Source organism: Pezoporus occidentalis, unplaced genomic scaffold (genome assembly GCF_034315485.1).
Source record: "Pezoporus occidentalis ecotype Australia unplaced genomic scaffold, CSIRO_AGI_Poc_V1 ctg28, whole genome shotgun sequence".
In the NCBI taxonomy this organism is placed as follows: domain Eukaryota; kingdom Metazoa; phylum Chordata; class Aves; order Psittaciformes; family Psittacidae; genus Pezoporus; species Pezoporus occidentalis.
In genome coordinates, this window is record NW_026914718.1 from 7,026,527 (window position 1) to 7,048,056 (window position 21,530).

The 21,530-nt window shown below is 42.7% G+C and overlaps 1 protein-coding gene across 3 annotated transcripts in view; it reads left to right on the forward strand.

Moving 5' to 3' along the window:
• ITPRID1 (ITPR interacting domain containing 1) overlaps positions 1-19,840 on the forward strand; it is a 44,837-nt gene extending 24,997 nt beyond the window's left edge. Inside the window, exons 7-12 of one of the 3 annotated variants that reach the window (XM_062625488.1) lie at positions 9,807-9,892; positions 10,261-11,751; positions 14,859-14,986; positions 15,798-15,909; positions 16,583-16,712; positions 17,834-19,840. In XM_062625488.1, coding sequence (XP_062481472.1) covers positions 9,807-9,892; positions 10,261-11,751; positions 14,859-14,986; positions 15,798-15,909; positions 16,583-16,712; positions 17,834-17,865 — 1,979 coding nt within the window. In that variant the 3' untranslated portion in view covers positions 17,866-19,840. Of the gene's footprint in view, positions 1-9,806; positions 9,893-10,260; positions 11,752-14,858; positions 14,987-15,797; positions 15,910-16,582; positions 16,937-17,833 lie in introns of all 3 variants that reach the window. The other 2 variants (XM_062625486.1, XM_062625487.1) reach the window with 2 other exon arrangements.
• Positions 19,841-21,530: the final 1,690 nt, after the last annotated feature.

Below are 21,530 nucleotides of genomic sequence, written 5' to 3' on the forward strand. Positions count from 1 at the left end.
TGGGTGTAGCTGTGGCTGCCCCATCCCTGGCAGTGTTCAAGGACAGGTTGGATGGGGCTTGGAGCAACCTTCTCGAGTGGAAGGTGTCCCTCCCCATGACAGGGGGTCGGAACTGGATGAGCTTTAAGGTCCCTTCCAACACAAAACAGTCTGTTTTCTCCTTGGGAAAGTATCACTGACAAAGAGAGGAAAACTTACTAAGTCTGATGCTCTTAGACATCCTGCTCACAGTTTGAGTAGAGCTATTATAATTGACTGTTGATTTCTGCAAAGAAGCCAGATACCTGTTCTGGACTCCTAATTGCTTTGGGCACTACTGACCAGGCAGAAGTTGCAAGACCTATCAAAAACATAGGGATTTTCACTTATTTTTTTTCTCCAGGGTCTCTGTAAGCACTGCTGGAAGCCATCCTCCCTTTTGTGAGGTGTTCTCAGTTGCAGAAAGCCCTATGAGGCTCCCTGCAATCGCTTATTTTTTATTCATTATCTCTGTGCAGCTGCTACTGGGAGAAGTTGTGATGTAACGTGATCTACAGTGTAGGCTGATGACATTCAGCTCTACCTCTCATTTTCATCAGAAGCAGACACAACCATCACCCGTCTCTCCCGACATTTGGCAGCAGCACGAATCTGAATTAATGACAGTTGGCTGAAGCTCAGTTGAAATAAGATGGAAGTGATACTGATTCTCAGGGAAAAGTAGGAGGAGGACCTGGCAAAGTTTGAAGCTGTTTCATCAGCTGAGGGAAGATAAAAGACCATTGTCAAAGTGACTGCAATCTCAGGTTTTGACTAGATTCATCACTACTTCTAACCTCCCAGACTGCAGAAACATCATTTATCACAGAGAGCTGCCTACAGTGTTCCTCTTTTCCTGTCAAATTCAGCCCTTAGATTACTCATTTATACTTCTACCATTTCTAGGGCAGTGTGTTCTTTTGTAGGACAGGCAGGAGATGATGGGAAGCTCTGACTCGCGGGGAAAGCAGCTGCCTTGCTCCCGAGCATGGCAGTTTGCAGGGATGTGTCTGCCACTCTCAGCAGCAGCATGGGAGATTCACGATGTTGATCTATATTACCAAACCTGACATGACCTCCCTCCTCACCTACATTAAAGGTTTTCTGAAGCTCCAGTGAATCTCTTACAGGAGGTTTACAGAGCTGTGGACCAAATTGTAGTGAAGATATTCTTGAAAGGGGCAAGGGTGGAGACTTCTGAATGGGGAACCTGTGCCACTAGGGCCCACACACATCAGTTCTTACCCCTCTAGAGATGCACGGTGTGATTCATTAGTGCAGGGAATTATATCCTTTTTCATTCATGTACAAGGTAGAGAACATGCTTCTTCCTTTGCCCATATTCATCTCTGATTTGAGTAGGGAGGAGAGGAAATGAACATTAAGAAAAAAATAAATTATTTCATGTATCTTTAATGAGTAGCTTTATGGAATATTACAGCTAATTCAGTCCTTGTCTAAAGCTTCCTTCTACACACGGGCTTGGGACAGCCTGTAATGTGGAAGAGTGAGAGTGCCAACCAACCCACCCACCAGCCCCAGGCATTTCACAAAGGAGTATATTTATACCTGCTGTCACGGCACTGACTGTAGTGCACAACAGATGTACTGAAGCTAGTTTTAAATCAGTAAATATGTGCACCAGCTTTAAAGCATCCTAGCATGCAGCGCAGGTACCAGTGGCTGTCTAGCCACAGCACTGGGGAGCTGACAGTGTACCCTCTCACTCTGCTTTTCAGACAGGTTTTGCAACCTGGGCAGTGCTCCAGGCTGCTGTGCTCTGCCTGACGGCTCTGCTGTGCCACGAGCATGCTAGACATAACCACACTCTACACTGAATCTTAAGCCAAAAACTTGGCTGGAACTTTGTGTAAAACTGCTTTTTTTCCTCGGGTGTTCTGGAGGAGGGCTGAAGCTGAATGCTCTGATGATAGATGTAGATTTGTTACCTAGCTATGTCTGTCATACTCTAGGCTGGCACAGTTTGTGTCTTTAATGCTCCGTGACCTGGTTCCTACAAGTGCTAATAACTGCTATCTGGAGAGCATCTAGGCCAATGTCCTCCCAGGGGAATGTAGACACCTACACGTCTACAGGGAGCCAGGCCCTGGGTGAGGATGTGGAGCACAGAGTGTGCATTCCAGTGCCTGTGGAGCTATGCACGTGTTTCCTGCTGTGAATGATGGCTGTGACAGCCAGACCCCAGTGATAACCATGTAAAGAACCACAGGATGAGCGTGGAGATGAAGCAAGATATCAGTAGCTGTCACTTGTCATATGTGCCCACCACCTTTCATCCCTCCTGGCCCTCTCTCACCTCCTCGGGGTGCAGCATATGTGCATTCATGTCCACCTGAAGTGGTTGCAGTCGTGAGGACTGCAGGGCTTTCCCCTCCTTGTTTGCAATGAGTCTGGCTTCACACCCACAAAATGTGTAACTGGAGTCCTCCATATGCCAGTGGTACCCAAAGTGATGGGGAGAACATTGCAGACTGTGTGAGAGCTGAGGGAACTGGGTTTTGACAAGCAGAAGGAAATAACTTCAAGAAGAGTCAGGTTTTGTTCACCTTGTAAGTAATTCTGGGCATAGACAGTTCTCCTGTCCCATCCATACAGCACCTATCAGCATGGTGTGGCACAATTAATAATAGAAATTGCTTCGTGCAGAGATTTTTAAAGATATATTTTCACCCAGTCACACTGTGTAAGATGATTGACATGAAATTCCCTTTCATTCAAAAGGAGCAGGGGGTAGACAAATTTAATAGCTACGTTTGGTTTTGAATACGAATAGGAGCTTTTGCTGCATCTAGTGCATTTTGGGGTGTATTATTTGCTTTACAATAATGTGACTATTCTAATGAGAGGGTTTATCTCATTTCTGCTCCTTTGGAAACACGACTTGTGGTTTATGTGCTGCTGCCATCTGGTGATTGTTCTCATGAAATGCAGCACAAAACAGCGGTACAGAAAGGGGTCGGTCAGTGCTGCAGCCCTGCTCCAGTTGCAAGCATGACCGGACTGATCTCTTTTACGGGCAGGTTATAGAATCGTTTATTGCGTTTGGGTAGACAATAAATATGAAGTAGATCTTTCTCACCTCAGTTTGCTTGTTCACCATTTCTGCAATGTGGAAAGTGGATCAGGGTTACAGAAGCTGGACAGAAAAAAAAGACTTAGATTTTCCCTTTGAGAGATCAGTGGCACAAAAGTACGTAGTACAAAAGTACTATGACTACATTCATAGTCAACAGCCACTAACCAGTGCAGTTGCCTATGGGGGAACTACTTAGACTAAGTGAAGACAGTACGGTATGCTGGGAATGAACGGAATTTATGGGACACTTACATAGGATCAAGTTTTTCCGCATACATGGAAACTGATATGAATAACAACATTTCTTTCCACCAAATGCTGACAGTTGTACAAAATCATTTTTTCTAGTGCATCCAGTTGAGTGAGCTTCAGCAAGTCCACTGTTCTGGGTAACAGCACTAAAAAAATGCTTACGCAGAATGTGTACTTTCAGTGGAGTTTTATTAGCTCTTAATAGCCATATTGTGGAGTGCGATACTTAAAAATTGGTGGTATCTATCCTTTGACTAGCAGGAGAGGGGTGTAAGCTGCAGCAGCTCTCCCATCATAGGACTGGATCATCTGTAACTGTAACTGTGCTATGTAGCTGACTTACTCCTCTAGAACATAGCCAGCTTGTCCTGCAACATCATTTTGCATGGTGCTATAGGCAAGGCAGTGTTGTTAAGGATAATTTATGGATTTACCAATTTGCAGAGCAGGCAGAGATAAGAGTGAAACCTCTAAATGAGATGGATCCAGTTAACTACTCAAATGAGCCTATTTCTGGTTTGAAAGTACTGTTTGAAAATGTATTGTTGAAAGCCCCTTTTTGGCATGTAAGATGCAAATTCTTGACTTTTTTTTTGCTTTATGATGGAGAATCAGAACCTTCACATCTTCTGCTTGCTGCCACTAGAGCCATAATGCTGAGCAGCTTTGGTGGACCAAGCACTTCCAGTATGTGATGCCTGTGTTTGACAAGCGAAAACCCCAAACATCCAGGATGCAATAAAATATCAGTTCTGGCACTTCTGTGGACATAGTTTGATCTTCCTTCAGCACGTCTCTTAATGCATTTGACTACTATTGAATTCAACTGTCACTGAATAGATATGTTTAAGGCAAAATCAGTGAGATATTTGTGTCTCCACTTAACTCTGGGTGTGGGAATATTGCACATTGATTTAAGCCTGAGCCTAGTTTCCCTGCTGAATTTAGCCCAAGTGTTTAAGCTGCAATGAAGTTAGTGCCTTGAGAGTTTTGTGTGAGAGACACTGCAAATTACTTTTACTAATAGAGGAAAGCAGGAAAGACATGTTCTCAGTCCTTCAAGCTTCTTTTTCTTTGAAAAAGCATCTCACTAAATTGAGGCTTCGGTGCATTGTTTAGTCCCGTCTATGTAGCAGATTTAAAAATATCTGAAATTTGAGCAGCGTTGCTAGGTTGCAATTGGCCATTCTGCTTTTTCCTGTGACAGGATGAGCAGTCCAGATTTTCATTTGTGATTTTAAAGTTCATATTTGCACAAATGCTCTTGGCTTTGAAGTTTCTGTGCCTTTGCTTCCTCACGTACTCAAATGATGTCGAAAACAAATATTGAAGTACATTCATCAGTGTAATGTGGTCCAAAAGACATGTAAAAAAATGTGCTATTATTTACAAGCAGTATAATAGCTCTCATGGTATCTTCTGCAGTTTGCAAGTATTCTCCAGGCTGGGAACTAGAAAAAGGTTGTGTCGTTTGCAGCCAAGTCCACAGAAAACCAGCTGTGGAGTCTTCAGAGGAATGCAGAACTGTACTCTAGCACTGATTTTATTACTGATTAGGGAATATTCTTTCATTAATGGTAAACCTAGGAGCCTGATAGTTTCAGAAAGTTTCTGTAATGAAGGCTGCTGAAAATGGGAGCCACTGTATCTGCATGCAAATAAGGGGAGAGAAAATGTCTCTTAATGAAATTGGACTGATCAAGTAAAGGGTTGGAAAGCTGTGGGAGCTTTGGGGTTTGGAAGGCATGTACTTTCTTACACGATACAAAATGAAGCAGAAACCTGATTAGTAAGTTCCTCTAGCCTGTTTTTATTTAAAATTCAGGCAGAACAGAAATGGGATGCAGGAGCTAAACTATCCCAGTTCAATTAGCACAGAAAGGCGAAGAGCCAAGGTTTTCCTCACCAAGATCTTCTGGGGCAATCCTCAGGTTTCCTCTTTCCAGCATAGCCAGATGTACTCTCCACACAGGGCCCAGAGTTGTAATTTTTAGTTCATAGTTGAATACGGTCTGCGTCTTTACTTCTTCTCCAAACATACTTTATCTTTCCTTGGTGTGATGCTCTGCATGTATTTGCAGAATCTCTACAGGTTTTGGGTGTCTCTACACACCAGGAGAACTGAGTAGAGCTACATGAATAATAGATACTTTGGTTCAGTGGCTGAACCAAATGGTTGGGGAAAAAATGCAGTTTGGGTAGACTAGAAACAGAAACATGTTTTGCTTGAAGTTCAGGTGATTTAACACATTTTTTTGCACCATTCTTCAAATTAAAAAAAAAAAAAAAGTTGCTTTCAGGAAAACAAAACAAACCAAAAACTGTTAATCTGAAAGAGAAAGGTGAAAGCATCTAAAACTGTCAAAATGAACTATGTAAATTTTGCTGACCTGACTCCCCCCCCCCCCCCCATATATTTGGCCAACTTGTGTCCCTCCTTTAGGACAGTATTCCAGTTGCTGAAAGGCTTTAGTTCATTTAAACATAAGGAATTGTTGCTGTGAAGAAGCAGTGACCTTGGCCACTGCTGAAAGGTCTTTAGGTGCCAGTCTATTCTGGCACAAGCCACTATCACCAGCGTCCAGTCTAGACATTTTCAGATACCTGGTAGATAGAGGAATTTGTCCTAGGAGACATAGCAAAGACCTGCTTTGGACCCCTGCGAAGAGTCAGTCTCCTGCTAGAAACTTGGGATATGTGTATCCTCACTGGGGAGCAGGGCCTGCCAAGAAAAACTGGACTGTTACCATTGGCAAGCTATTAACATTGCTGAAAAATTCACAAAGAGGGAGACTCGAATCCTCATCAGGCACGGTCTAATTTGAAGTGTCACTTAACTGCTGTTAGGGACACTAAGAGGAAATGAAGTGATCGATCGGCTCACTCCACACCCAAAACAGTTTCCCCACTATGCAAATGCTGCCTGCCATTATGCAAACATTACTTGGCTCTGGTATACAGACATTACACCAAACTATATTTACATAGGTTGAAAGCTAGCTGCCTCAAACTGAAAAGGCTATCATGCTTAATCTGGTTTGGGCACAGCCCCAGCTTGCACTGCGTCCTGCCTTCCCAGGACAGCCCATCTCTGTGTCTCTCCCAGGGCCACATTCTTCAGCATGAAGTCCTTGTGGGAGCACTTTGGCAACCTCTTCGTAGCTTTTTACCCACCTTGAGTTGGAGGCCTGTGTTCGCTTTTACTGAGTCTTCTTTAAAATTCAGGCTTCCACTGAAATCAAGGGAATTGTGACTGGCTTGAATAAAGCATTACAGAGTCAGAGAAACATCTCATCTTCCAAAAACCCCTTATCCTCACCTGCCTACCTTCAACAGGGCTTGGCGTACTGGGTAGGATCTTGCAAGTCCATGTGGGATGTAATGATTAAATTAGGCATCTGAAGGTATTTGGAAAAGAACTGCAGCTCAGACCCTCAGAGACATCGCTTTGCACTGACTGTATGTGGAATTTAAGCTTTTACTATGTATTAGGTCATCTTGTATCTGCTATGCAGGTAGGTGTAAATTTGAGGCCTAATGCAGTTGAAGGTTATTACTTGGTCTGAGGACAGGAAATCACAGTAACAAGCACAGGTGAACTGTGCTTAACATGGTTTGCATTCTACTATACTTTTATAAGTTTCTATTTTGCTAACATAAAAAGTTTTAGAAACTGGATTTATACTCAGAATGGTCATTAGATTCTTGCCACAGAAAATATATGGACTCAGTCAGAGATCAATATGATCAGACAAAAGCCATTTATTATAGCGTATCAATCCTTTTTATACTGTTTCTCTGCCTCAGCTTACAATAGCTTGCTGTATTATAATCGGATACATTTTCTTGTAATACACCTCAACTACAGTTACATTTACAATAGCTCGCTGTATAATATTGGATACATTTACAATAGCTCTCTGTATTATAATTGGATATATATGCAATAGCTTGTTGTATGATGATTGAATACATATACAATAGCCCAGTATACTATGCTTTGACACATATTCCTGCAGCACACAGCAACTAGTAACAATAAGCCTATGAGAACTTAACCTTTAAAATTTGCTAACAGTCCACTATTTTGTATCTTAGCACAGTCCAGTTTCTTTTTATCTTGCTTGCACTGCTACTTTTGCTACTGCTGCTTTTGCTTCTTTACCCATGTCCTCCTTCATCCTCTGTTCATGTCGAGCTCCACATAGGCACTTGCTGACTTGGGAATGTGGCCATTCTTTGCTAAAAATCCATCCACAGGTTCTACTGTATTGCCATTTTTAAATGAATACATAGACAGCCTTTCAGAGGGCTTTGAACCTTGATTTATTTAGATGCCTTGCATGTTTTATCAATGAGAACCACGATAGCAAATCACACATCACACCTCCTTCCTGGGCAAGTCCATGGAGATACATGGAGGTCTTTCTGTAACCTAACTGCAGTGATATTAACTTGGTATGCAGACATTTTATCCAGTCTTTAATGTCTCACCTTTTACCTAAAGATCAGCCCTTAGTCCACTCTCCCATGTTTTGGGTAGCTGCCTAGCTAGCGCAGGAATGTAAACGTAGGTGGGAAGATTGCACTGTTGTTGGCAGGTACATCACATTTAACTTAATAAATGAGTCAAATCTGGCTGCAGAAGATGAATTCTAGCTGCACTTACTCTTCCATCAAAAGCTACAGGGTTTTCACTTACATGTGGCGTGCCAGCTACTTTGCCTGCACACCTAAGGAGAAAAACAGGCACCTTAAAACACTAGGCAAGCAGGTTGTGGTCTTCTAACTGCAAACTTTAAAGCCTGAAATCAGCTGTTAGGTTTATAGGATTTTCAGTATTTGAAACTCAAATAGTTTGAGTCTCGGGTTGGTTGGAACTACAGCAGCTGAAGCATTTCAGCTTTTCAAATCTTTCCCTAAGCCTTTCTTCATTTTTATGTGTGGAAAACTCTAGACCAGAACAGCACACTGGAAGCAACAGCTGGCAAAGATGCAAAGGGTAATTGAAACAGCTTTAAAAAAAGTTTCGAGAATGTGTAGATCAGCCCCCCTTGGGGAGAAGCTGGACCATGATGCTGTTTGTGGGAAACTGCAAGGAAGAGTTTTGAGACCACCCACAAAACCAGGCAATTTTCAGCAGCATCACTGCAGATTTTGTAACGTGTGAAATGGTAACCACATATTTCTCATCCAAAATAAGAAAGTGACTGACTGGCTGGTGTGCTGAAGATGATACCAGGACTAACAATGCAAGTAATTAATTTCAAAACCATAAAATGATAGCTGCTTTTGATTTTACAGTTGCTGCCTACAAATAGATTGTGTGATTTTCATTAACTGATGTCCAAGATACATTTAATTAGAACATAGTCCGTTAATGTGTGAAAATATAATTTGTAGACTGCAGATTTTTGCATTTTCCAATTCACACAAATGGGAATTAATAACTCAGGTCTCAGAACTGTTTGGTGAATTGTCATTTTCCATGGATACAACCAGAAGATAAAAAGCCCTAGTGTTCAGTAGTGGTTATATATGCAAGGAACAACAAAGGAAGTGTAGCCAGATTGTCTGTCTCCATTCCTTCCATTCCCCTCAGCCTGCTCCCCCAGCTCTACCTCTGGGTTTGTGTCAGCTATCTGAGAATGAGGGCACTATCTGAGGATTAAAGTTACCTGAAAGTGTAAGTTATCCAAGGGCTGATAGGTATCAGGATGTACAGAATAACTGAGGGTTTACTTTCAAGCATTTGTACTTTTAAAAAGGGCTGCCTTTTATTCATTAAATCAGCCAGTTACTGGTGTATAATTTGTGTAATTGCAAAAGTTGGGGTAAGAATTGATTTAGCCAGATGGTGTGGGTGTTAAATTAGAAAACTGGATTAGTAAATCTGGAATACTGTCCTCTTCCCTTTTTGTCTTGCCATGCAATCCTGTATCATCTCTGTTACTGTGATTTCTTGTCCTCAGACCAAAAAATGGCAAAGATGATACTTAGTGCCTCAAAGCAGAGACAAACAGGTTTAGGGAAAGGCTGGGGTAGATTCCTTTGCCTGCAGGAGTCACCTGGTTTAAGCCACCAAAACTACACAGATATGAATGAGACTTGGTCTGAGCCAGTTCTAACAATCAAAAGTCAACATTTTTTAGCAAAACAAGCAGTTGGCTGCTTTATGCATTATTTACACGATATGCATTGTGTGAATATATCAAAATCTGAAATCTGTAGTTGTAGATTACACTGGTAAGTCAACGCTTAGAAATATCAGCAGTAGCTATGCTGTGGTTGTAGCAATATTGCAGAGCTCTGGCCAGGATCAAGAATACTTCTAGAAATGGACAGTTTAAAGTGGCCCTGCTTAGCTTCACATTCATTTTGGCCTGGTACTACTTTCTGTCCATCTTTCTAATTTTTCTTATCCTTTTGTTTTCCCCAGCAGATGTGATGGTGACAAGAACAAGCAGCTGCCAGTCAGATAGCAGTGGGTTCATGGAGGAGCTGCCAGAACCTTCAGGTTTGCAAGTAAGAGATGAGCAGTAGTCATCAGTAGGCCTGTAGAAATTCAGTAACTCTGGCACAAGTAACAAATACATAAAAATTCATGGAGTTGTAAAAGCTTCATGAAAACAAATTGATCTTCCTGTAAAACCTCAGAAGGTGAGAAGCTTTCTCAGAACTTTGTGCACCACACTGATGCAAGATTGGTTCAAGGCTACAGCCGTTAAGGAAGAAATAGTACAAGAATCTTTGATTCTTTAGTTCATGGAGTATTTAAGATGTATTTAAAGATGTCTTGGGGTGCCCAGGGCAAAATAGTGATAGGCAAACCAGTGTGATAGAACAAATGTAGTATTTCAATCCCTCTTGTTTTGGTTTTTCCCTCCCTTCAGAATGCTTCGTCATCAGGAAAGATTAATTTTATTTCTGATATCTACAATCAAGAAAGAGCTCTGTCACACAGGACTGGTTTTCCTATGCTAAATCAAGATTTTCAACAAAAGCCAGATGATTGTGTTGCTAAGGTCTTTATTGCAGCTTGTGAGAGCATTTTGACAGTACCTGGATCAATGAAAGCATGCACCAGTCAGGGAGAAGAGACTCATCTGCTGCTGACTTCAGAAAACAGCACGTATCAGGCATGTAAAGCTGAGGCACAGAGGTTTGTCCAAGAAATTGTATATGACAAGGACAAGAAAGAGAAGACTGAAAGAAAGCAACTGGAAAAAGAGAGGTGCATAGAAGAGCAGAGGCCTTGTTTGCAGGGTGATAGTGAGGATGATCCTGGCTCCTCCAAATTTGATTGTTATTTATATTTTAGTAAAGGACACAAAAAGGCAAACGTAACCTTCACTGAACTGAGTGATCTAAACCCTGCAGTCATCAATGAGAACAATATTAGAAGTGAAGATGAATGTAAGAAGTGCTGGACTGACAAGGACATTGGAGTTGCACGCAATGAAGGTGCTCATGGAAGTAGTACAGGACATGTTAAAGGACCGAGGTGGGATATGGAAGTTGCCAGCAAAGACGATACCCTGCTTACAGCAAATGAAATGACAAACAGGCAGAAGTTGTGCAAAATGGATGGTGATTCAAAAAATACAAGATGCTCCCCCAAAATGGCGGTCCCAGAAACCCTGCAGTGGGGCTCAGCACCACAACATGGGAGCAGTGTGTCTTCTCTGCAAGTATCACAGAGGCATCCCTCCTGCCTGGCAGAATGGCCTGAATTTAGTTCATCTGAAGAGCAAGAGACTGGTAGCACAGGGGAGATGTTAGGTGCTAACGAATCAGAACGAGGAGATGCTGTCCAAACAGGTGAAATGGCTTCTGCTCCCCTGAAATCTGTTACTGTTCAGATGCCTTCAATGCTGGAGTTTACTCCAAGAGCAAAGGGCACAGGGCAGAATGCTCCTCTTAGTGAACGCCTTGCTAGGGAAGATCCCGTGGACTTCTCCAACATGTCAGTGCACTGTTCTGAGGGTGCTCCTCTCATACAGTCAGACCCAGGGGCTTTGAAGGGTGGTGTGAAACAGACCACGGAAGCCTCCAGCCAAACTGACAACCCCACCAGGAAACCCAGGTGGCCACCACTGCTTTGTTCACCCCACGCTCATCTGACAAAATCAGCCTCTCTTGACAGCATGGTTTGTGGCAAATACAGGTCACGCTATGGGGGTGAAGCCTCTGGCACCAGGGGTGTGCAGGGCAATCACTGCTGTCACTGCTGCTGTTGCCATGGCTGGTGCCCATGGACCTTCCCTGTGGCTGTCTCTCCCCAGGGCCCTGTGGGCTGCTGCTCAAACCATGCCACCACTGAGCTGCACCTCTTGAAAACATTGGTGCTCCTACAGGACACTGCAACACATAATCCTGCTCCGGTGAGTAGCTTTCTCCACACACTTGGATAGCTGACACGCTAGCTAAATGTACAAGCTGCCTTTTTCCTTCCTCTCCTGCCATGCATGCTTCTTTAGTGAGACATGTCCTGAGAATGTAACTGGGAAAATGAATGGGGAAAGAAACACTCCTTTCTGGGTAAAAATGGCAAACGTATCTGTGTGCCTTCAGTTGTGCCTCTTTTAGTAACTTATGTACATCAGTTCAATCTTAAAATGATTACTGTGAGCTGGGTGATAAAGTTTACAGGTCAAATGAGAAATTGGAGTATAAGAGTGAGTTCCTGTTCAGAACTGCTGAGGGTTCCCCAAAGCTGTGAAAGACTCAGCGTATGTTGTGGAAGAAAGCAAGCAGGGAAGTCGAGAGAAGCCTTTGCATCCTCAGGGAAATGTGGTAGGAGCAGCATACCTCCTGCTAGTTTGCAGGCATTTCCATTTTTCCTCTTCTATTTGCTCTTCATAAGGACATGAAACTTGAACTGCTGTACAAGCTGGGGAAGAAAATTCTTAGCTAAAAGTTCTAGAAAATTAAATTGATGACTTTTATGCTGCTACATCATTGAATAGATCATCCTGCAATGTCTTGTCTTTGAACAGTATATTGCAAAATACACTTTCTGTCAGCTGCCTTGCTGTTGCCACAAGATGGCAGTGAGTCAGTACCTTATCCTGGACTGAGGAGCTTTTTCTCATTCACTACCATTTTAGCAGCCTTCTAGTGGGGGCTAATGGTAATTTGTCCTCTCTAGTCTGTGGACAGGGAATGTGGGAGGAACAGACTTTGCACTGTACTGTTATCCAGCCTAGTCTGGTGGAAGTACAGAGAGGGGGGTGGAACTAGATGAGCTTTAAGGTCCCTTCCAATTTACATTCTTCTATGATTCTATGATATGTTCTTAGGGATATGGCTTCACATCCAAGTCACTGTGCAATATGTGAGTGAATTTAACATTAGTCACTGCAGAGATTACATTCGTGCCTACTTTGTACTTTGCATTACAGATGGGGTAGTTTCTACATCTTTTACTGAGACAAGTTTGCTCAGGTTACATCCCCTTTACTGAAGGCATGCATGGGGAATGCAACCACCACAGAGCAACGGTTAGATAGTAGATTTAACCTGCTTACATGCACATTATTTTGAAAAAGGTCTTGCATGAGAATAGTTCTAGAACAGTTAATTCCCCTTCCATCCCTGCAGAGTGTGAACTCTGAATGAATCCATATGAACTTGTGCTCTGCAATATACTCAAAAAGTCAGTGCCAGGGGAGCTGCCTGTACCTCGTCTATAAGGGCTAGCATGACTTTGTACCATGATTAGATTGTGGGCACTGCTCACTTGCACCCCACACACTTCCATCTAGGAACAAGAAAACTGTTTGAGGATCAAGATTAACATTTAGGGTGGAGGAAAATGGACAATCAGCCAATACTCAGTCTGCAGGTGCTCATTAACACACCAAGCTGCCTCCCAGGTGTGTGATTGCTGCCCTCATCCGCAGCATTAAGAGTTACAGTTGTGCTCTACATGAAGCAGACACATAGGAGAGTTCACCTCCGCTGCAGTCACACAACTGGCCATATCAAACTACTGTTAGTCTCCGAGTAGCCTCTTCTGGTGCAAACCCATGGCTGTTGGGTCAAGGCTTTTTCGTTTGCTGCTATGGGATGGTTTATTCTGGATCACTCATGGTAGGAGTGCTCGTACATAGCGTCTTCACTGAAATTGAGATGGAGAATTAGGTTTTTCAAATGCATGGGGAGCAGCTTTAGCCCTCTGGTTGAAGCTGATCCCCTAGCAGGGAGGGCTTCATCATGTTTCAGGTTTTGCTGGGACTGAGGGACGTATTCAAGCACAAACACAGATGTCATCAAAGGATATGATTGCAGGAATCCAAAGAGACTGGGCATTTCTATGCTTTGCAAACATGCCTCTTTATCAATTCCAGTAGTCAGTAATGGAGTGCAGGTCATGCACTGTCTTCCCATGGCTTACTAGAGACCAAAATTTGCTAAGATGGGAACATGCCAAACACCTGCTTGCACCTCGAGTACTTTCAGCATAATAGAGGGAGCATGTTTTCAGAAGGCAGGCAGTATTGCTTCCCAAATCACTTGGATGATGCTGTCTGCATTGCTGCCCTGGACAAGGTGTGAAAAGCCAAGCAGAAGTTTTAAAGTGGCTAGAAACTCAGACCTAGATGGCCTCTAGTTTTATTCTGATGGGCTGCTATCATTGTACTAGTCCTGTGTTGCAATGTAGTAACTTGCAAATCTGCTTATACTTTTTCATGTGCCATTCCTGCTCATTTATCTCCCCTGCCTTGAAACATTCCTGGTGTAGATAGATACACCAGGGTAGACGTAGATGATCAATCATGCAAGATACCTTTTTCTCAGTGAAGAGTAATGGTCACATTTGTGGCATAGGTCCTCTGACCTATTACAGATGTCTACTTCTGGATCAGAACAATTGCTCTGTTGCAGCACCTACCCATACGTTGTTGCAGTAAATATCTGCACTTGGTTAGATAAATCCAATTTTAGGTTAGTAACTGGTAATAGATGAGAAATTACCAGTGTAATGCTTGGCAGAACCCTTCAGGAAAGACTCTTTTCCTTCTCATAGTTTGTATTTATCTTCCCTCTCTTCCCTTCTCCCTCTTTTGCTTTTTAAAAACAGTCCAGTGGACAGTAATTTAACCTATCATTACTCCATAGCAACTCATCCTGTTCAAATATAATGTCTGACAACAGGGTGATAGCATCAGATTTTGGCACATTGCATCAGATCTTTGATCAAAGTCCTTTTCCCCTTCAATGGCAAAAAATGGAATCATCCCATAGTGCCAGGACTTGATCCTACATGCTTTAGGGGAAAAGGTGGTGACTGGGATGTGAGTGATGCACACAGAGTAAACTCACTTGAAGTGCCATCTGGACTTTCATGGCAGCTGCTCACAAGGTCCCTGTTGTGCAGGTAAGAGGAGGACCCATAAGGTTTAGGCTGTCAGCTTCAAATGCACTCAACATGGAAGTGTCCAAAGAAAGGAAGTAAAGTGGGATGTCTTCTTGATTTTCTGTGTAGTGTACCCTCAATGAGATAGAAGTGATGAAGAGCTCCTGCCAGCACTTCCAGGAGAAGCTGGATGAAATTGAACAGCACCTGACAGAAGAGCAGGTGCTGTTTTCCAGCGCTATGCCAGATGAAGGAAGGTAATGGCAGGCCAACACACTAAATCGAAAACTAGCATCGGCAAGAGCCCATGGGTGCATGCAACATGACTGGTCATTTGCGGCACCACAGCACTTCTGGTCACTGAGGTGCAGCTGTGGGTATCTCGCAAGTGGAAATGTATTGTGATGTGGGTTTTGCTCAGAGGAAAGTGAGCTTCTCTCTGCGTCATTCAAGGATCTTAAATATAAACATCCTAAAGGGGAAGATTGCACCATAGATGTAGGCTAGATTTTTAGCATGGAAATACTATGTTTTAATAACAACAGTAACACAGGAACAAATCTCATTCAGCTGGAGCTTGGTGTCCCAGGGAAGGGGGTGGTGATGATCTCTGACAAATCAGTCCCTTTAGGCCATGTATTTAGCGCACACAATCAACACAGGGGCAACGGAGGAAAACTTGAACTAGCTCTTCATGGACTCAGCCCAAGTTCACAGTGATTACCAATAAACCTCAGATTCACAAGAAATCACAAGGGGCTTCCAGTCTCTGCTGCCTAAAAGTAGGACATTTATGCAGTGTTTGTGCGGGTGATAAATCAGAAGTGATAAACCTGCCCAGACTCAAGCTGGCTCTGCAACTACAGTGTGTTTTATCTTGCAACTGAGATAATCAAGGAAATGAGAGTCTAGCAGAGAAGGGCTGTTATTTATTGTTTTGTAAGGTATCCTGTGATCATGGGTAAAAACAAGACTGCTGTGGAAGAAGATACAGGCATTATGTTGGAGCTGAAGAAGAGGAGGTTGTTCACTGCTCGCTCAAGTGTGTTTTCACTGCTGTCCCTGCAGGGAGGAAGCCAGACACCTGCGACTCTTACGGCGAGCTGTTCGTCAGGAGGTTGCAGAGCTGGAATTTCAGCTGAGGGATCAAGCTTGCCAGGTCAGGGGGAGCATCCTTATGGTATGTTGAACAAACCACTGCTATGGGTTGTGAGGGGAGAGTTTAAAGTCTGTCCTGCTATTCATTGTTCAAAGTGCTGACCCTGAGGTACAGCTGAACAATCCTGTCACTGCCAAAAAGAGGAAGCTTTCCAATAACAGACTTCAGTTTACATCTTTGACCCTCTTTCTTCTTGGTTATGCTGCTTGAGCTCGACTACCCAGGAGAAGTGACAACACTTATAAAAGTGTCTGCATCCTACTCTGCTCTTGGTTGCTAGAATAAGGTAACAGGCAGTCAGCCTACATAATCATTGAGAAACAGTTACCGGTCTGGTTCTTTTCTGGTCTAGCTCTCTGGTCAATAAGGAAAGGTAAAGAAATTATGGTCAGGGGACTTGTCTTTAATTCTTCCCTGACAAGGTTAGGTTAGAGGGCCAAGATTGCAATGGCCACAGGCTGAAGTCCATTTGCAGATTTTCCATGAGGCAATTAGGTCTATAGGTTTGGATTAAATGTCCTTTAGGCTTTTCTCTTTCTTTTTATGGCAACATCACATTTGCCAGATATTACATGTCTTCTCTGGACCAAGCAGAAGAATCAGGCATGCTTCATAGACTCTTGTGTATCCTGCTTGATTCCTTTTATTATATTTTTATTACTGCAATATGCTTTTCCTTCTATTTTCTCTGCAGCAGCTGGACCAATTACTAGCAGAACAATCCCATCTGTTTTTCGAGCTCGGACTCTCTGATTGGAAAGGAGAAAGAAAAGCCCAGAATAAACAAATGTTTCCAGATGCTGCTGACACTGAGCATCCTCAAAGTGGGTGCTCAAAAATGGTGATCCCAAGAGCTCCTAGCAAAACCACAACAGCAACATGCTCACTCTCTGCCCCACAGCTGGAGGCACCCTCAATGCAGTTTCCCACCAGGAAAATGCCTGAGTCAAACACAGTCAAGTCTGCCCCACAGGAGCTCTCTACCAGTGCAAAGGAAATAAAAGGAACTCCCCAAGCAAAAATGGACTTCAAGGCATTTATACACAATGTAAGGAGGTGTTTCAGGCTCACCCTCAAGGTTTTAAGTGGAAGGGATCGCTGACCTGCAATGCAATTTTACTACTCTGTATCTCATTGCCACAGCCTAGAGCAGGACACTTTCCAGCTCTGAAGGGGTGGAGCCCGTGTTTCAGGGCACTTTCAGTCCTCATAGGCAACACGGGCAGAACTGGAACTGGACCTGCCTTGATATTTCTCATTAAACTCTGTCAATGATCTAGATTCTTCAGAGAAGAACATATAAATATGTGGATGGTATTTGGCTTGCTTGGATTTTGACTGCAACTGTTTGACTAATTAGTACATCCAACCCTCTCCTACCGTGTGAAATCAGTAATTTATGGCTTCAGATTGCAGAGACACTTACCCAGTTTTACAAGGGCAGTAAAGGCAGTGAACTGGAAGGTCTGTTGTTTTTCTGGAGAAGCTCAAAGTCAGCATTTCTGACTGCTCTGATCTCACTATGTAACCATAAAATATTGTTTGCCTGCCTTTTGTAATATAAAATATGCCTCAAAATTCTCTTAGATGGCTGCCTTATCATTTAATGGTCTCTTCCACATACACATTCCTTAAAGGATTTTTGAGGGATTAATCAATTCTCTTAAATTAACAATAAGGGTTCAATTCTGCAGAAACTTCATGCAAACACCATGGGAGGGGATGCTCTTTATTATAGTCTTATAATACTTTATTGATTTGTATTAATATTACCACTGATATTATCAAGCAGAATCAAGTTCTTTAGCACACAATTCAAAGAGTGAGAGCCCTAGACAGTGAGGAACAAAGAACTGAAATGGTTGAGATCATCTTCTGTCATCTTTTGCACCCATTTCCTTTTAAGATTAGCCTTACTAACACTTATTTCCTTTTTTTTTTCCAGTTGAAGAAATCTTTCCAAAACTCTTTAGGTAATGATTCAGCAGAAGGAAAAGACTGATGGAGGACAGACTTATGGATTTTGTTTCTAGTAAACGCGATGGTTTTCCTGAAATGCATGGTGTATCTCAGAAAAAAAGGGACCAAACATCACATTATAGAATGTCCTGATCACAGCAGGTTCATTTGCAATGAGATGACTGGCCAGAAAACCAGCATTTTTAAAGGAATTTTAGAAGAGAGGCGCTATGTATTTTGCTATTCTGTGACTGTGAAACCTACTATGTTCCCAATTGCAGTAACATGGGATAGGGCTGTTCTCTGAAAAGCCATTTAGCAGGAAGAGAAGAAGGTTTGTTTTAAGGATAAACTTCAGAGCTTGCAGACATCTCAGGAGATACCAGCAGAAACGTATTCTCCTTATAGCCAATTACTTTAACACAGTCCTTCAACCAATATTAATCCTTAAGCCCACACTACCTTATATAGTCCGAGTCACATTCTAACTTTTAAGTTGTTACTAATTTCCTCTCACTAATTTTTGTAAAGTTTGTATCTACTGTTAGTATCAAATCAGAAGCTCAGTGACAAAACACGTTAAACACCTGCTCTGTCAAAATATTACTGTGACTAGTCTCCTGGCTGTCTTCCTCATATTTTATTTGTTTAAATCCAATTAAGACCAAAATAAGATGAGAAACACAGGATTTTCTATATTAGAAACCTTGAATCAGAATCCTGGTTCCATTTGCTGGGAGTGCATAGAGCCTGGATTCACACAGAAAAAGCCATAGGAAAAGGCCTCTCAGGTTTGGATCACAGCAAAGAAATTCAACCGGTTCATTTTCAAAGCAGTGTAGTTTGTACTACTGCTTTCAATTTAGCACTTCCCAGACTGTGAGATGTCCTACTAGCTTGTTTGTTTAATGCTCTGGAGGGATCTTGGGTGTCATTTAGGCTTTGGTGTTGCAAATCACAGCTCTGCAAAGGTGCAAATAGAAGTAGCATTTGCACATGTTTAAGGAGAAAATGGAGTCAAGCATGCTGAGCAGCCTCGAGGCTCCCTGCACCTCCACGTTTCCGCAGATGTTCAGGGTAATAAAATGATTGGGGGAGAGAGGTACATAACATAGCAACTGACAGGATCCTCCACAGTCTGCTGGGCCATGAATTTTGCTGGTTGAAATTTGCCCCTTCCTTGAGACCCCACATGGGATTTGTACACCACTTCCTTGTACCAAGTGTTTCAGAGTTTGTATGTCAAGACTTGTGATTGTGACAGTACCTTCTGGCAGCATGCAAACTGGACCAAAACATCCTTCACCTATGTTTTGGAGGAGCAAGCAGTAAATAAAGCTTAGTATTTACTTTCTTCACTGGCTTATGAACTGCGCTTACAGATGTTGTACCTCAGTTTGTGGAGGAAGGCAAGCAAAGAGTATGGTTGAATGACACACAATGATGCCAGCGCTGAAGGTCTCCTGGAATAAAGGATGACAAAGAAGCTTCCTTGCCTCAACCACACCATGGCTATGATTATTCCCATGAAACAATATGGTTTTTTACAAGCACAGCATGATGCGTAAAAGCTCTGTAGGTATGTGATGCTGCAATCACTGTCTGTCTGTCTTATGTCCATGTGTCCTGAAGATGGCATTGGCAGGCAGCGACTGTTCTTGATTAGAAAGGTCATGCAGGACCTCTGGTGCCATTTGAATTCTACCATTTGCATTCTTGACCAGGACTGAATCTGATTCCTGCTAAGAACTTTGTATGGTTTTTAGACTGGTATGTGCAGTCCAATTCCTCATTTCAATTTAACTATGAAATCAGTTCATGCAAGCCACAGATGGGATAGGGTTGTGCCCTATGCAAACACTTAGACACCCACAAATACTGTTACTGTGAACTTGTTTGCATTTATAGCTAGATGACATTTCAGGCCCCCAATGTTATTCTAACAGTTAAGCTGTAACCTTGTGCAATAAAAAGCATCCTAAGCAATGTGAAAGGGAAAAATCTTCTGACTTACCCTAGAGCACAATGAGTGATATTTCACTTCGTAACTCCTCCGAGCGTGTTACAAAGATGGCTGGGCAAAGTCTCATAATGCTGCTGTTGAAGATGGGAGAGAAAAGAAAACAGGCAGTAATTTTGTGATCAGGAAATTCCAGAGGTAGCACTGGTGACAGCCAGCTGTGTACCCACTTAACCTCACAGCGCTGTGAACCCTTTAAATGCTATCACTTCTTTCCCTTTAGGGCAGTCATAAGCAAATATGGTGGGAATCTTAATGATGACTTCACAGAATTAATGAAATACTAACATATCTGATTGAGTCTCATAATTGCTCTAGCTAGCTAGAACCATAAAAATTAGCTTGCAGGCTCACAAAGCAGAGGGTCATATCTTGGGGGGGGGGAACACACACGACTACATTGCTTGCAGAAAGCACTAGCACAAGGCAGTTTGCAAGTTTGAAATGGGAAGAAAACTGACCCTGTGACACTGAAGGACTTCAGACAGAAAAAGAAGAAGAAAAAGGAAAAGAAAAAAAAAAGGAAAAGAAAAAGAAATGCAAGTATTTGAGCAAAAGGCTGTTTTCCTCCCTATTCCAGCTCTTTGACCTATGTAGAAACTTTGGCTCTGTTTCACAGAGCTGTTGGGGCCCCACAAAGGTCCATACAATATAGATCAGAGTTGTTATGGAAAGGGGTAGGATACCCAGGGTGTAGGTGTGCTACCGCAGTTGTTCTCCTCCCTGCTCTCTGGTGCTTTTTCAGCATCTCTTACCTGCAGAAAGCTAAAACTGCCACCTGAAATCCTTTTAACTCCCTGTTAAATGCTCAGCATTTCCTATGTCCTGGTCACACCTTCTGGAGTGCAAAGGCAACATGCAGCCTCACTGGAGTAGAAGGGAGGTGGGCAGGGGAGGGTCAATGGAAAAATGGTTCCTTAGTGAAGATAGAAAATTCAAAAACTAATGATTGCTTTTGCCTACCCTTTTGTATCACTTGGATTTTACTTCTTTTGTCATTGTCTTTTGCCTTCATTGGTTTTCCCTGATGCCCCATAAATCTTTAAACCCTGAAGCTAAAAGAGGCTGCATTGCACACCAGCTTGAATATTGATTTTGCTAGAGAGTATAAAATCTAGAGAGATAATAAGGAAATCCATCTAAGGTACCCTGCCAAGGGCTCCCATTAGTTGCTTTACCAGGCATCAATTCAATAAACCCTCGAGAGCAGCACATGAATAAACATCAGAGCCTCTCTGGCATGTTAATGCATCAGTTGCCTAATTGTCAATGCTGCCAACAGACTACAAGAAAAGTACTGTCTTGGGAGTTCAGACCCTTCCAACTTCAAGTCCAAAGAAGATTTGACACAAGTTTAGGAGGCAGGGCTCAGGAGAGGGGCCGTGACAGCCTAATAAAATGGGCACAGCTGCTTGAAATGTATTGCTGATCTGCTGGATGCAGAGCCCAGCTCTAGGTGTGCTGCCTCTGTAATGCTCTGTAATGCATCCCAGTGCATGGTGATGAGGTGCCCCAGGTCAGGCTCAGGGTTTTCCCTGTGCAGGACTGGAAATTGTGTTTGGGGAGAAAAAAAATCTCAAATCTTGGCCTCAAGCAAAAGAAATAAATGGGTCCTGACACGAACAACTTCCTCCTTTAGGGCTACCAGTGATGCCCAGTGGCA